This window comes from Saccopteryx leptura, chromosome 3 (genome assembly GCF_036850995.1).
Source record: "Saccopteryx leptura isolate mSacLep1 chromosome 3, mSacLep1_pri_phased_curated, whole genome shotgun sequence".
Taxonomy (NCBI): domain Eukaryota; kingdom Metazoa; phylum Chordata; class Mammalia; order Chiroptera; family Emballonuridae; genus Saccopteryx; species Saccopteryx leptura.
The window spans coordinates 130,394,071-130,410,616 of NC_089505.1; the positions used below are offsets into that span (position 1 = coordinate 130,394,071).

The 16,546-nt window shown below is 42.0% G+C and overlaps 1 protein-coding gene across 2 annotated transcripts in view; it reads right to left on the bottom strand.

Moving 5' to 3' along the window:
- Nucleotides 1-16,546, bottom strand: part of FYB2 (FYN binding protein 2) — a 115,597-nt gene that overhangs the window by 20,327 nt on the left and 78,724 nt on the right. For both annotated transcript variants that reach the window (XM_066376394.1, XM_066376395.1), the window contains exons 9-14: nucleotides 13,423-13,576; nucleotides 5,259-5,373; nucleotides 5,112-5,152; nucleotides 4,414-4,477; nucleotides 3,248-3,343; nucleotides 272-300 (exon numbers count right to left, since the gene is read on the bottom strand). In XM_066376394.1, the coding sequence (XP_066232491.1) occupies nucleotides 272-300; nucleotides 3,248-3,343; nucleotides 4,414-4,477; nucleotides 5,112-5,152; nucleotides 5,259-5,373; nucleotides 13,423-13,576 (499 nt within the window). The remainder of the gene's footprint in view (nucleotides 1-271; nucleotides 301-3,247; nucleotides 3,344-4,413; nucleotides 4,478-5,111; nucleotides 5,153-5,258; nucleotides 5,374-13,422; nucleotides 13,577-16,546) is intronic.

Genomic DNA, 16,546 nt, shown 5'->3' on the forward strand with positions numbered 1-16,546 from the left:
GATCACTGAAGTAGGGATGTGGGTCCTGGAGCCCCCCTAACGAGGATGATAATATCTCTTGTTCTGGGATTTTAAAAGGCCGGGTAGAAAATAGGCACTTGAGAAATGTTACTCATCTTCCCCAAAGTCAGTACTACTGTTGTGTAAAATTTGTTCTTTGCTTTTGATGTATCAGTTTTTCATTAAATGTAGAATGCAGGAAGGGTTACTACTACTCTTTTCCGGCCAATGCTGAGTCTTTTGGGGCAAGCAATAAGCGAATGTCACTTACCTAAATTAGGCAGCGAGACGGAAAATGCACTGTTGATCGACAAAAGATACAGAAGGGTTAGGAAAGACAGCTGTATTTGGAATGACAGATGGATGACTGGCTTTCTTGATTCAGAGGCTGCTAGTGAAAGACATGAAGCCTGCCTTTCCCGCATCTTTGTTCTGCGCCCCCTTTAATGAACTTTTTTTTTATCCCAAGTGACCACTTACACCTCTTTTCCGAACCAGACAACCTCAGGTTATCCCACAGCCCTGCTCTTCTCTATCCACAGATCTATTTCTGCCTTCTAACCTTCCAAGATGTCAGTCAGATACACACAATGTGGCATAAGCATGTGAGAGTGCACAGCCCTCCGGAGACACTGGCCCGGCCACGCACAGACATAAGCCAGAGGGGCGAGGGGAGAGTCCCAGGCCGGGCAGAGCTGCAAGGTGGTAAATTGCTAAGTGGGAGAGAACATTTGGCTCAGCTGGATTGTTTGGTTCTCCTTAAATCTCACAGTTAAGATGACACGGAAGGAAGTATGATGGAGCTGAGAAAAAATATCCATGTATTTTAAGCAATTATGTAAGTTTAGCCCTACAGGTATTTTGGGGACACTCATCATGGGCCAGGCCCATGTGCTGGGTATACAACATGATTAGACAGTTTCTGTCCTGAAGTTGTTTGGGATTTATTGAGGAAGACCAAAAGTAAATTAAATACAACACTGTAAAAACAAACAAACAAGCAAACACAAAAACCCAAACATAATAAAGGAATGTCCAAAGGAACAGTACTTTGGGGAAAATCAGCTAACTTTTATGTAAGCCTCAGTTTCTCCGTTTCTAAAAGGAATCCCAACACCTGTCTGACTGAGTCACCTATATATTGGATGAACAGACTAAAGTAATTGTGCCTGGGACACAACTGGTGTTCAGCGATCTGTGCTGTAGTCTATAACAGTGGTCCCCAAACCCCGGGCCGTGGACTGGTACCGGTCCGTGGGCCATTTAGTACTGGTCCGCAGAGAAAGAATAAATAACTTACATTATTTCCATTTTATTTATATTTAAGTCTGAACAATGTTTTATTTTTAAAAAATGACCAGATTCCCTCTGTTACATCCATCTAAGACTCACTCTTGACGCTTGTCTCGGTCACGTGATACGTTTATCCATCCCATCCTAAAGGCCGGTCTGTGAAATTATTTTCTGACATTAAACCAGTCCGTGGCCCCAATAAGGTTGGGGACCACTGGTCTATAAGACCAGACCAGATGTTGCCAGCATTGTGAGGTGCAGAATGGAGTAGAAGCCAGAGACAGCATTCTCACCTGGATCTGATTTATAAGAGACTGTAGGAGTCATGCTAATAATTTTTTGTCAGAAGTGTCTAACCAGTTATGGCCAGGGTCTGCCTTTAGGGCTCATTGACCACTGGAGCTACACTCCCTCTACTTCCACAGCCAGGACTATGATTTATAAACCCTATATTCTGTTGGATCTCTTGGTTGATCTATATCCAACAGTCAAGGAGACTGAAAGCTGCATAACTTTGAGGTTATGTAATTGAAAAGAACTTCAAGGTAGAATAACATAATTTCATGTCAATATATGCAATGACAAGTAATAGGCTATATAGGTATAAAAAATGTGAATTGCCCACAGTTATATACTGAATAAATGGAAGAGCTGAAACCAGAATCCAGGCTCTAGGCCTTCGTCTCTTCCTATTATCAATGAAACTGTAAATTTTCCAAACATTGGTAAATAGCCAGAGTGATCATGGGGGGGGGGTGGTCTTTTCCAGGCCTAGCATTTTGAGATACATGGACTGTTCAGCTGAAAAGTTCATCTCCTTTCTCCACACACTACCTATCTTGAAAGAGGCAAATTAGAATACAAAGTTTAGCCTGACCAATGGTGGTGCAATGGATAAAGTGTCCACCTGGGATGCTGAAGGCCCCAATTTGAAACACTGAGGTCGCTGGCTTGAGCTCAGGATCATTGACATGATCCCAAGGATGCTGGCTTGAGTCCAAAGGTCACTGGCTTGAAGCCCAAGGTTACTGGCTTGAATCCAAGGTCACTGGTTTGAGCCCCCCCATCCTGTCAAGGTACATCTGAGAAGTAATCAGTAAACAACTAAAGTGCAGCAACTATGAGTTGATGCTTCTCATCTCTCTTCCCCCCAAATCAATTAAAATAAAATAAAATTTAAAAATACAAAATATAGACAAATTAAAACCACTGGAACTTGTTGGAATAAGATAGCATAAAGGGGCCCAGACCAGTTAGCTCAGTGGTAGAGCATCGGCCTGGTGTGTAGAAGTCCCAAGTTTGATTCCTGGTCAGGGCACACAGGGGAAGCAACCATTTGCTTCTCTACCCCCACTTCTTCCCCTCCTGCAGCCATGGCTCGAAAGGTTCGAGCAAGGTTGGCCCTGGGCACTGAGGATGGCTCCATGGCCTTGCCTCAGGCACTAAAATAGCTCAGTTGCTGAGCAACAGAGCAGCAGCTCAGATCGGCAAAGCATTGCGTGGTAGGGGTCTTGCTGGAGCAGATCTTGGTCAGGGCATATGTGGGAGTCTGCCGTTACCTCCCTGCCTCTCACTTAACAAAAAAAACCCCAAACAAACATAAAGGGGTGTAATTAATAACACAACACTTAGAGATAACAGGAATATATTCCAAGGATGGTGAGCCAAGTTTTATTTCTGGACTTTGCTTGAATTAAGACTTTCCCTATACCCTTGTTAACAACCACTTCTCATCAATTTTTTCAAAAGAGACGTTGTCATTTTTTTCATTAGCATCTGTGGGTGTGGTTCACTGAAAGACTGGCAAGAAGGAGGTAGATGATAATGGGGGCCTTTGGTTTGACTCTCTGATATCCCCCCACTGTATCTGGGACAGGAAGGAGAACACTAACTGTGGAACTACAGGCCGCACTGCTAATCCTTTCCGGGAAAGAAGTAAAAAGGGACTTTTTACCTTATGTTTTCTTTCGACTTGATTTTCTTCATCTTAAATCTATCCTTTTCTTTCTTGAAGAATCTCTGCAGTCTTTTAAGTGTTCTCCCGTCTACTCTGAGAGGAATCAGAGGATACACACACAGAGTTTGAGAGAGTGCCAGGAATGGAAGGCTGGTGTTGTAAAAAGGATCAGAAGCTTTGGTCTCATTTCTAAAACACCTCAGTCAAGAAAGAGAAGGAAAATGCCCTACCGGCTTCTCTGCTCTTCCTCGTTTTGATGCCAATATAAAGTAGCCCAAACCAGTCAGCCATGAAGGGAATTATTATACTTCAGTACAAACTTTCATTTATGCTAAATGGTCTCTGTTTTACAGCTTATAGAACAAAATTGTCCTTTTATGGAAGAGGACTCAGGGAAGCATTGTTTACAAACTATAATAGAGATACATTATGGGAATTCCTGGCTCCTACAAGTCACGCACTGATTTTTAACTTACTCGATGATATAATAATACAACAGTGGTGGTGGCACACCAACTACACAGCTGATGAATAAAATTTTTCCAAATACGCTCTTGGGTCTTTGGGGGAGATGGTGTAACAGAGGAATGAAACACCCACTTCATCCCATTCTCATGGATTCATTCCCTCTTCCTTCAACCCTCAGATTTCTTGCTTTTGACCATTGCTGTTTTCCTTTCCTCAACATGCCCGGTAACTAATCTTGACATATAATGCCCCTTGAAAAATATTATTCTTGATAATACTGGATATTTAAATATTAAATTAAGCCCAAATTCCAGTGATAGCCGTATTAACTTGTGAAGACACAGTTACGTCATAAGCACTGATTTCTTCCTGGACAAGTACTGTAGAACTGAAGGAAGTTTCACTGACAGTTACTTCTTTCTCAATTACTTTCTAACACAATATCAAAATCCTCTACTCTGGGAGGTGGACATTTTCTCAAAAGAGAAAGCAATGTGATTTGAAATTTATAGCATGTGATTGTACACAAGTATTCTACTGACCACAAGGTAGTATTTTAATAGCTTATCTCCACTGTCTATGCAAATCCTACCTAAAGATGGTGGGGGCAGGGAAGGGAGTCACTTCTTAAACTGGTTTTCCTAGACTAACGGGAAACACCATTAGCTGGGAAGTCATGAAAGAGAGAAACTCACTCTATCTTTGGGGAGTTGCTCTTTGTTTTGTATACATCTTCATACATTTCTTTACTATTTTCTTCTGAAATAAAAAAAAATTCATTCATTATAAGGACAATAGTGCAGATTCATATTTAACAAAAAAATTATTGGGTATCTAGCAGGTGCTAGGGTACTTTGATCTTTCTCGTTTGTTTTTATTGAAACATATGCACATATTTGTATAAGCATGTGGTAAAAATAAGCCTCTCTAAAAGTAGTATGTGCAAATGAAAATTAATATTTACTTCCACCCCCAAGTCCAAGCATGATCTGATTTAGTCAATGGAAGTTGATTAATCAACAGATTCCTCCCTTCTACCATCCCCTTTTGCATATTTAATATAGAACAATCAGAGTCTACTAAACATCTGCCATTGTGTCGAATTCTAGGGAAATAATGGAGAACTTCCATTGTGAAGGGATCAGGAAGGAAGCAATTTCACAGTGAAGTTGCTTTTTTTTGGCCACAAAAGCCCCATTACTAGCATTTCACCTTCACAATTGTAAATGTATTTATTGACACATACCCTGGACCACTTTCCTTAGCTTATTATCACCTGGCCCAATTGGTATTATTAAAAATGAGCATACATAAAAGACAACTCATCATGAATCAGCCACAGAGCACTCAGCAGTTCCTACTGGAAGTTTCAGAAATGTCTTCCTACACTTACCACTAACTGAGGCAAAGAAGTTAGAGATGTTCGACTTTGATCTGCAGGGAGAAAAGAAACAAAGCCCATTAATCTGTGACACCACCCTTGCCAAGTCTCACCATATTCACTGTAAGTCTCACCACACTGCCGAGTGGCTGTACTCACTCCTTTTTCCCCGGGTACTCGACATCATCATAGGTCACGTCTGAGATGGAACTTGGCTTACAGGCCCCTTGGCCTGGCGCTTCTGTGGTCACCTCCAAGGCCTTCACATACCCACCTGTAAGGAAAACAGAGGGGCCCTTGAAGAACAAGCACTATCAGAAATGCATTCACACCCGCCCCTGGCAATGGAGGCAAGACCAGGGCAAGGCCGATTCCATACGCTAAAACTGCTGTATGATTTTGGTCTGTGTGATCCTTCAGCACACCACTCCCCCTGCAGAGGCTCAGTTACCATTCCTTAAGTTGGGATAATGATTAATAACACTCTTACATAACTGTGACAAGGAAGAATGCATTTTTATGAAGGGGGCTGGTTACCTAGTGAACCAGCAACTCCTTCTCCTTCTTTGATGGTTCTTCCTCTGATCCCTGACGGCAAATACTTGAAGTCCTCTAGGGTACACCCTGGGGCTTCTCTCTCTACCTAGACAACCTTATCCAGTTTTGTGCATTTCGTCTCTTAAAGGAAAAATTTTAAGACAAGTTGATTGAATACATGTCAACATTTCACAGTCATTAATGTTGGAATCAGCCAGAAGATGATTTGCCTGGTGGAAAATGTATTGGGGTTGTTTGTACAAGTAGCTAGCCTGTTAAATGCAGGTATTGGTTTATTTCACAGAGCTGTAATTTTGTCACAATCATAAAATTGCCACTTTATTATTTTTTTTATGTAGTGAGAAGTGGGGAGGCAGAAAGGCAGACTCCCATATGCGCCCAACTGAGATCCACCCAGCGAGTCCACTAGGGGGTGGTGCTCTGCCCATCTGGGACATGGCTCCATAGCAATTGGAGCCATCCTCAGTGCCCAGGCCAACTTTGCTCTAATGGAGCCTTGGCTATGGGAGGGAAAGAGAGAGATAGAGAGAAAGGAGAAGGGGAAGGGTGGAGAAGCAGATGGACACTTCTCCTGTGTGCCCTGATCCAGAATCGAACCCAGGACTTCCACACAGCAGGCCGATACTCTACCACTGAGCCAACTGGACAGGGAGAAATTGCCACTTTTTTTTTTTTTTTTTTTTTTTTTCTTTTTCATTTTTCTGAAGCTGGAAACAGGGAGAGACAGTCAGACAGACTCCCGCATGCGCCCGACGGGGATCCACCCGGCACACCCACCAGGGGCGGTGCTCTGCCCCCCAGGGGGCGATGCTCTGCCCATCCTGGGCGTCGCCATATTGCGACCAGAGCCACTCTAGCGCCTGAGGCAGAGGCCACAGAGCCATGCCCAGCGCCCGGGCCATCTTTGCTCCAATGGAGCCTTGGCTGCGGGAGGGGAAGAGAGAGACAGAGAGGAAAGCGCGGCGGAGGGGTGGAGAAGCAAATGGGCGCTTCTCCTATGTGCCCTGGCCGGGAATCGAACCCGGGTCCTCCGCACGCAGAAATTGCCACTTTTTAATCAGTTGGCATAGGTTAATATTTAGAGTATGGGTGAATCAGAACCATTTTCAGATGTGAACTATTAATCAGAAATAAGTAGTACTATATCTGCAAAATAAATAATAAGAAAATTGAATTGTGTCTATCAATTAAATGAAGCAAGTAACAAGAGTTTATCCTCTGACAAGAAGTCGATTAACATATAGGCCCCAAACTGTCTCAGTGAAGGTCAGCTCCCAGGGCATAAGGTCCTGCTTTTTCTTAAGGAGTTATCAGACTCTTCTCGAACACAAAGTGAAGATGCTGAATAGAAAGCTGTTTAATTCTTAGTTGGGGACATTAGTTTTTTTCTTTCTTAATCCTTCCTTTTAGCAGAAGCAAATGTAAATGTTTGTGACTTAATTTTTAAAAACACAGACAATATTATTCATTCAATATTTGTGAGATTCATCCATATTGTTGGGTATAGTTGTAATTTGTTCATCCCTATTAACTATTCCATTGTGTGAATATAGTATAACTTATTTTTCCATCTAATTTTGATGGACATTTGAACAGTTTCCAGTTTAAGGTATTTTAAAATGTTCTGCTATAAACACGTATACATCTTGGTAAACCAAAGTATGTACTTCTCTTGGGTCTAAGAATAGGCGTGGAAATTGCTAGGTCATAGGATATGCATACGTTGCGCTTTAATAGTCACTGCTAAACAGTTTTCCAACGCGATTGTCTCAGTGATTATCTCAGCAGTGTAGCAGAGATCAAGTTGTTGCATAACTTTACTAACACTTGGTATATTTAGTCTTTTTAAATTTTAGCCATTTCAGTGGGCATGTAGTATTATTGCATTATAGGTTTCACTTTCATTTTTCTCAGATTTGAACAGCTTTTTATTGTGTATTTATATTTTGGATAATCTCTTTGGTGAAGCATCTGTGTATATTCTGGATATAGAATGTTTATAGAAACATAAAATATTTCCAGTGCCTATTTCCTGGATACAAGGATGTTTATAGAACTCATATATATATTGCACATATGAGCCCTTTGATTTAGTCTTTTGTCCTAAAGCAAATATTCTACTCAGTAACATGCCTTTCACTCTTTGATTGATATCTTTTGATGAATATAATTTAGCTATTCCAACTCTTCTAAGGCTAAAGTAAATTAATACTGTTACTCTCAATCAAAACCCTTAGAAGGTTTCAATTTTGATTACCTTCCCAATGTATGTGCCATTAATGTCAATATTTTAGTTCCCTTCCCCCTAACTTGAAACTATTATTGTTTTATTTAGTTGATACTTTTGCTCAGCTTTCTTTCTTGCATCCAGAATTCTCTATGTGGGATTATTTTTCTTCTGCCTGAAATAAATGCTTTAGAGTTTCCTTTACAAAGATCTGTTTGGTCATTAACCTATCTCGGTTATCATTTGTCTGAAAATATCTTAGTTTTTCCCTTCATAGGCATTTTCACTAGTTATAAAATTGTGGGTAGCCCTGGCTGGTTGGCTCAGTGGTAGAGCGTTGGCCTGGCGTGCAGGGGTCCTGGGTTCAATTCCCAGCCAGGGCACACAGGAGAGGTGTCCATCTGCTTCTCCACCCCTCCCCCTCTCCTTCCTCTCTCTCTCTCTCTTCCCCTCCCTCAGCCAAGGCTCCATTGGAGCAAAGATGGCCCGGTGCTGAGGATGGCTCTGTGGCCTCTGCCTCAGGCACTAGAATGGCTCTGAATGCAACAGAGTGATGCCCCAGATGGGCAGAGCATCGCCCCCTGGTGGGCATGCAGGGTGGATCCCGGTCGGGCGCATGTGGGAGTCTGTCTGACTGCCTCCCTGTTTCCAGCTTCGGAAAAATGCAAAAAAAAAAAAAATTGTGGGTAGACATTTAAGATCTTTCAGTAGCGTTGTGTTCTAGTTATATACTCTTGTTCTTGAGTACTCAACAGTCACCTATTTGTTTCTTTGTAGGCAATAGGTCTTTTCTCTTTGTCTGCCTTTACAGTATTTTAAGATTTTCTCTTATTCTTCAGTGTTCTTCCATTTCTCTAAGATATGACTAGAGATGAATTTCTTTTCTTTTTCCTGCTTGAGAACTTATACTGTTCATGGATCTGCAAATTAATATCTTTCAACAATTCTGGAAATTATCAGACATCATCTCTTTTATCTATTATTTCCTGTTCCCCACACTTTCTAGTGTCCTTATGTAGAACTCCAGTTTGATAATTCTATGACTCTCATTCTGTCCTCCATGACTCTTATCCTCTCTTTTATTCTTTTTCAATCATTTCCCCTGTAGAATGAGTTTTGGATAATTTCTGTAGAATTACCTGCTAGTTCACTGATTTCCTCTTTAACTATGTTTAATTTGATATGTAATCCATTTACTGCATTTCTATATTAATTTATCAATTATTTTTTATCTTTTTCAAATCTTTTTCTTTTATTTTAGAAACTCTAAATATAGTTATATTTTGTGTCTTATAGTCCTAATATCTGTATCTTGCAGGTTGGTTTCTACTGTCTGTTTTCCTGCTGGTTTTCACTAATTGTAACTCATTTCCTTGTGTGTTTAGTTTTTTGGGTTTTTTTTTTTTTTTGTCTATGAACTGTTAATTTTTTAAAAAAATCATTTTTGTGGGAATTATATAAAACCTGGGATAAATGTAGAATTTCATCAAAGAGGATTTCTGTTTGCTTTACCAATTGTCTGGGAGAGCTACCAAGCTGATACTACTTTAGATTCAACTGGGTTTCTTTTGGGCCACACAGAAAGTGGGAATTTGAACTTCACACACACATAAGGATTAGCTTATGATAACTGATTTATCATAAGGGTCAAAATGTGCAAATTTACCTCTGCTCAGGGGGGTTTTATGTCTTACTAATTCTTTTTATTTTTTCAATCAAAGGAGCAATACTTTTATTTTGTTTATTTTTTCATAGAGGACTACTTGGAGTATAAAAAAAAACACTCGTATACTTTTCTCACACTTTCCTATTTCTTACCTGCTTTCCTGACTAAGCCTTTGTGCTACTCATCATACGTACTGCAAAAGCTTATTAACTGGGTTCAGCAGCTCCCTTTGTGCTTTAGCAGTATGAACGCATTACACAGAAAAATCCTTAAACTGTTTTCGTCATGGCATAATCCCCAATTCTACAGTGACTCTCCATGGACATTACATCACTGTATGAACATGACTCTCAGCCTCATATTCAGGGCTGTCCTTTAACTTTTTTATTAACTTCAACTTATTTCCCTTTCTTCCAGCCCCCTACCCCATACTCTAAATAATTCTATCCACTTCTCATTTTAAGACATGATTTTTAAATTAGCTACCCCTGTGCTTTTTCATTCACCTAGTCAGAAATGTCTTCTTTCTATGCCCTTATTTTAATTAAAAATTCTTTTATTGTCGTAAGAAGACATGAGAGCTACCATCTTAACAAATTAATAAGTACACAATAATGTTCACTATAGGCACAGTCTTGTTTATTCTTAAAGTGTGGATGTAACCCTTTGGGGTCCCAACTTTCCACAGGAGTCTCCTATTATAAACTCACTCTGGGCAGGCCCTGGGATATAGCCCTTGCTCCCTGCACGCCATGCTGTCAGAATAGGAGCCGAAGGGATTCAGAGCTCGGTGAAGGCCCTCGGGGCAAAGGCAACTTTGGCACTTCCTCACTTCCCAGGATTTTCAATTACTGCAGGTACAGAGCTGCTTTTTTTTTTCCACATCAGTTCTGTGATACTTCTATATATTCAAAACAAATTATGCTTGTTTCTGTCAGGACAATCAGTCAGATTGTGTAATCTACTATATTGTCAGAACCTAAAGTTTGATTTATTTTTTCATTCCTTGACTCACCAAAGTTTTGTTAGACAGCTCCAGTGTATCAGACACCGTGCCAGTTACAGAGCTGCAGACAAATACCAAATGGTCTCCGATCTCAAGAGCTCAGTGTACCATGGGACAGACACGCACGCGAGAAACCATTCTGGCAGGCGTGCTCCAATTTTTCAGAAATGAAAATAAATGAAGAGAACTAACAGTCATTTAGCATATGAACCAGACACATCTCATGCAGCCACAAACAGCACTGGGAATTCAGTGGTATCCTTGTTTGCACATGAAAGTAAGTACATTTTCTGAGGTGACAGGATTAGTACAGCTAGCGATCAACTTATGACCACGATTGGTTCCGACAGATCGGTTGTAACACGATTTGGTTGTAAGTTGAGTAGGCTATATGTATAGTACTGTGAAATGATGTTATAAAAATCTTTAAGTCATATTTTATCATAATTTTCTTTCATTATTGTTATATATCATAATTTTCTTTGTTCATTTTATGCCATTTGTATCATCTCTACACCATTTTGTTTCTTTTTTTTTGTTGTATTTTTCCGAAGTTGGAAATGGGGAGGCAGTCAGACAGACTCCCGCATGCGCCTGACCAGGATCCACCCGGCACGTCCACCAGCGGGCAACGCTCTGCCCATTCGGGGCATCATTCTGCCACAATCAGAGCCATTCTAGCACCTGAGGCAGAGGCCACAGAGCCATCCTCAGCGCCCGGGCAAACTTTGCTCCAATGGAGCCTCGGCTGCGGGAGGGGAAGAGAGAGACAGAGAGGAAGGAGAGGGGGAGGGGGGAGGGGTGGAGAAGCAGATGGGCTCTTCTTCTGTGTGCCCTGGCTGGGAATTGAACCCGGGACTCCCGCACGCCAGGCCAACGCTCTACCACTGAGCCAACTGGCCAGGGTCCACCATTTTGTTTCTTATTTTTACATTTGTCAGGTTTAAGTAAAACACTGTTTTATCAGTATAACTGGTTTAATATTTGCAAAGACAATTTCCTCTTGGTAGACATCTTGGGAGGGGTTTGATGAAAAATATCCAAGACACAAAACACAAATTGCTGTACCGAGTCTGGGATAATAGTTGAAATGGTGCACACGGAGATGGTAGTGCTGCTGGAAGCTGGTCCGCACTGTCGTATGCCCAGCTGGGCAACGCTTGCGCTGCCAGATGCGGAGCAGTCGTGGCTAGCAATTGTGGTTGTAAAGTCAAATGGTCGTAAGTTGCATAGGTTGTAAGTCGATCAATATTTGTACATAGTGGTCTTGGGTCCCAGAAAGGCTCACCTCTAAAGCCTAATATGGAAACCTGGTTCTTCAGTTGTTAAGTGTCATGGAAAGTGAGGTGTAGGGACCTGAGGTCCCTGGAGAGTGGGACAGAGGTCAGTGAGGCCTCAGAAGTGACTTTTGAAATGAATCTGAAACAGAGGTGGATTAAGATTGGTTGAGGCCCCAGGCACAGAGGAAATATTGAGTCCCTTACATTAGAAAAAAGTGTGCAGTTGGTGTTTTGCGGGGCCCTTCAGAAGTCGGGGCCCACAGCGAGGTCCCAGTGCATCCACTGTTAAATTCGCCTCTGGTCTGAAAGGATTTCTAGGACCACCACAGGTAGAGAATGAGCATACAGGCATTTCAGACAGAAGAAACCATGCAGACTTATAGGAGCACTGCAGCACACGCCATCGTCAGTAAACCCAGAGCAGAGCAGAGAGCACGCAGGGAAGGGGTGCGTGGCAGGGAGGAGGCCAACTAGCCTGGAGGGGCCTTGAGTCCCATCACTACGAATTTATTCTTCCTATAACTCTGATTGTAACACTTTATGAAATGTCAGTGGTTTGCTCTGGCTTATCGGGCTGGAGTGGATGTCTGTTTTCTTAGTCAATCCAATGTTTACTTTTTTCTGATAAGAGCCCTCTTTTTTTCCTTGGGAAATCTTTCAATCTGGTATTTTGTAGTTTTTCTAGAACCGACTCCATCCCCAGCTTCAGGGGTGAGTTTATGACCCAAGCTGGGTCAACCAGAGCATTATACGCCCCATTTATAATGACTATTTCAGGGGTGGCGTGTGACCTGAACAGAGCCAATAAAACTCAGATCTGGGCCTTTTAACTGTTGAGGATACAACAATTTCTAGTTTTCCTCTGGGGTTCCTAAAAGTACAGGGTCTAAGCCTGTCCCTGCTAGCTGCCATCTTACCTCCACAAGGGTACAAGTGCTCTAAATATTGAGCCGGCCCAGAGGGGAGCAAAGCCAGGAGTAGAAAAAGTAATACTGAGTCCTAGTAATATTGTTTGTGTCCCTGGATCCAGCCACACCCACACTTTCTGCTAGGCGAGCCTCCTTTTCTTTTTTGCTTAAGCCAGTATGGTTTGATTCCTATTACTTGCAGTCATGACTAACACAAAGGCAAAATGTAACCTAAGTGAAGTCATGTATTGACATCATACTAATATACATCATCAGTGTGTCAATTACTTGGGCCTACAAAGACACCCAACAGAATCTAGTAGATTAAAAAGAAGGGAATAAACATTTGCCGAGTACTTATTATGTGACATACTTTCCAATTTAGTCTTCACAAAACCCCTGTGAGGCCCATATGATGAGCCCTTTTTATATGGAGAGAAATTGAGCTGCAGGAATATGTAGCTACCACCTGGCTAATAAGTATTAGAATCTCCACTGAACTCAGTTCTTCTGCTTCTAAATCCAGTGCTCTTTCCAGGACTGCTCAGTTGCCTCACTGGGGCAAGTCACTTGGTACCTAACAGATATTCAACAAATATCTATATAATTAAATCTTGGCAATGCAGTTTTAAAATAATTTTATAACAGTGAAGGGAACCCGGAAGAAACGCAACTTACATTGGCCTTGGAAGTGCCTGGCCCGGTCGTCCGGGCAGGCCCCGGCCTGGATGCTGTCAGTCACTGCATCCTGCTTTCTGGCCAGCATGTCCTTCGTATGCCTGGGAACTTTCATCACTGGGACTTTTCCGGGTGTCTCTTCACCGGCCCCCGTCTAAACACGTGCACCAGGGAGAGAACGGCAGGGCTGTGACTTAACTGTTTAGTTCTTTGTTAACTCATGTTCTTTATTCATGATTTTGTTTAACACTGTCTTACTAGACTCTAAGTTCCATGAGGACTCACACCACATCTTTTGTTCACTTCTGAATGGCCACTGAATTCTTGGCACGGAGGCGGGCCAGAGCTGCTAATTAGAATACAATGAAGCACTGACTATAGGACAGGCGCTTCATGGACTTAATCTCACTTACTCCTCAGGACATCCCATTAGGAAAATATCATTAGGCCTCTTGGTAAAGAGTTGGAAAGGTTAAATAACTGGCTCCTGGTTGCACAGCTAGTAACACACTGAGGGAGGACTTGACCGTAGACCCCCCTGCTCTTGACCACTAAGCGATGCTTTGTTCCTTTTGCCTGACGTTTCATCTTTCCACACACCATTCTTCTGTGCCTCCTCAACTCTTTCCAGCGTCTGTTAAACACTCACTGAAGGTGAGACAACACACGAAGTGAGGTGCAATGATCACGGTGGCTTACGTGCGTGGAAACGATACATGAACATAATTAAGGTATAATGTAATGAGTTTTTTTTACAACAGTATTGCTCACTGAGATGGAAACAGAGAGGAGAAGGTCAAATTTCTTGGCTAAGAGACTGGGTTAGGGAAGACGTCAAAGGCAGGTTTTATTAAACTGTGTTTTAAAATGTATGTAAGAGATTGATTGAGGGGCTAAAGGAATGCCTGGCAGATAATCAACACGGGGTATTTGCAGAAGCGTTAGTGTCCTCATGAGGGCAGTATGGACGCCTCCGATGAGGGCGGAGTTGAAGGACCAGGGCTAAAGGACAGGGGAAGAAAAACTGGAAATGAGACTCAAAAGACAAGATAGAATGGGGCTGAGTTATGAAGGGTCTGGCAGCCAAGGCACAGAGGATGGGCTTCGTCTCGCAGTTACAACAAGCAGGGCAGGAAAGAAACCTGTTCAGATTTGCATTTCAGAAAGCTCTAGGTAGACTGACAGGAAGAGACACCGGCGACAGAGGAAAATTAGAACATTTCTGGGCATCTAAAGGTTTTCTAACTATCACACAGCACAGGAAAGGGAATCACTGCCCCTCTGCCTACAAGTAGACATCAGGGTTGACTATGATACATTTGAAAGTACTTGGAAAAACCTAAAGTAACCAATAGATATAAGGTGTGGAATTTCCTGAGTTCTTGGTGGGATCTGAGCAAACTAAGAAGAGAATAAGGGGAAGGTCATTCTTTTTAGTCATATAGCCAAGAATGAGTCTTTTCAGTGGGAAGTGACAAGAAAGTAATGAAGTCAGTGTTTCCCACAAGTACAGTGTCTGCCTTCTTTCAGTGTATCCCATAATAATACAGTACATGAGGTTCTCACGGGGCTGCCCTTGGGGATGCTCCCTAGAGTCAGTGTGAGTCACAGTGGATAATGTATCTGCTGATTTATGTTTGTATTTAACCCCAAAGAGCGCTGCACTGCTAGACTGCACACCATATTTGTCTAACACATTTCAAATAACTTTTCTTTTCTTTTTTCTTTACAGAGACAGAGAGAAAATCAGAGAGAGGGATAGATAGGGACAGACAGACATGAATGAAAAGAGATGAGAAGCATCAATCATTAGTTCTTCATTGCGACATCTTAGTTGTTCATTGATTGCTTTCTCATATGTGCCTTGACTGCGGGCCTTCAGCAGACCGAGTAACCCCTTACTCAAGCCAATGACCTTGGGTCCAAGCTGGTGAGCTTTGCTCAAACCAAATGAGCCTGTGCTCAAGCTAGCGACCTCAGGGTCTCAAACCTGGGTCCTCCGCATCCCAGTCCAACACTCTATCCACTGCGCCACCACCTGGTCAGGCCCAAATAACTTCTAACAATATCCAAAAATTAAATCCACTCTATGAAGGTAGTAATACGTACCTTTGGCGGTAGCCTGACTCTATATTATAACAATAAGATGTCTGATTTATCCAATCCCTGCAGATAAAACTGGAACAATTTGATATTATAAAATATCTATACAGCCTGACCAGGTGGTGGTGCAGTGGATAGAGTGATGGACTGGGATGCGAAGGACCCAGGCTTGAAACCCCGAGGTCGCCAGCTTGAAAGCGGGCTCATCTGGTTTGGGCAAGACTTACCAGCTTGAGCCCAAAGTCGCTGGCTTGAGCAAGGGGTCACTTGGTCTGCTGTAGTCCCCCGGTCAAGGCACATATGAGAAAGCAATCAATGAACAACTAAGGTGACACAATGAAGAATTGATGCTTCTCATCTCTCTCTTCCTTCCTGTCTATCTGCCCCTATCCCTCTGACTTTCTCTGTCACAAAAATAAAATAAAATAAAATAAAATAAAAATCTATACAGGTAGATATTGTACAGGTATCTAGAATGTTTTAAGCCTTGGTAATAGCCCTGGGAAATCTATTCTTTAAGCCTCCAACCACACTGCTTTGGAGGGAATAGTGTCAATTGGATATCAGTACACACATATATAGTATTTACTATTAATAAAAAATATCAATCAATGAATTAATTGACAATAATACATTTCATTTTTATGCTTAAGGCTTATAAAGTGCTTTCATGTACATTATTTTATCATCATAACTGAGGATAAAAATAAAGATGGTAATTGGGTGGCATTATTTATGCTCATTTTAGAGATGAGATGACTGAATTCAGAGACTAAGTCACTCTCTAAGCGGGGCTTTGGTCACAGACCCCGCCCTCCAGGGCTGTGCAGGTGCAGGCTTGGCACCTGAATGTCTCTGCATTTTGCCCGTGGGCACTTTGCTGAACTCACACCAGTCCCAGCCCTGCTTCTAAGGCTGCGTCATGGCTCATAAGTGGGAAATCCAAGGCTAGTGCTCAGTGTCATTGTCACATTCATGCCTTTCATAAAGTGCCCTTAAAGCCCACAGCATATTCTGACCT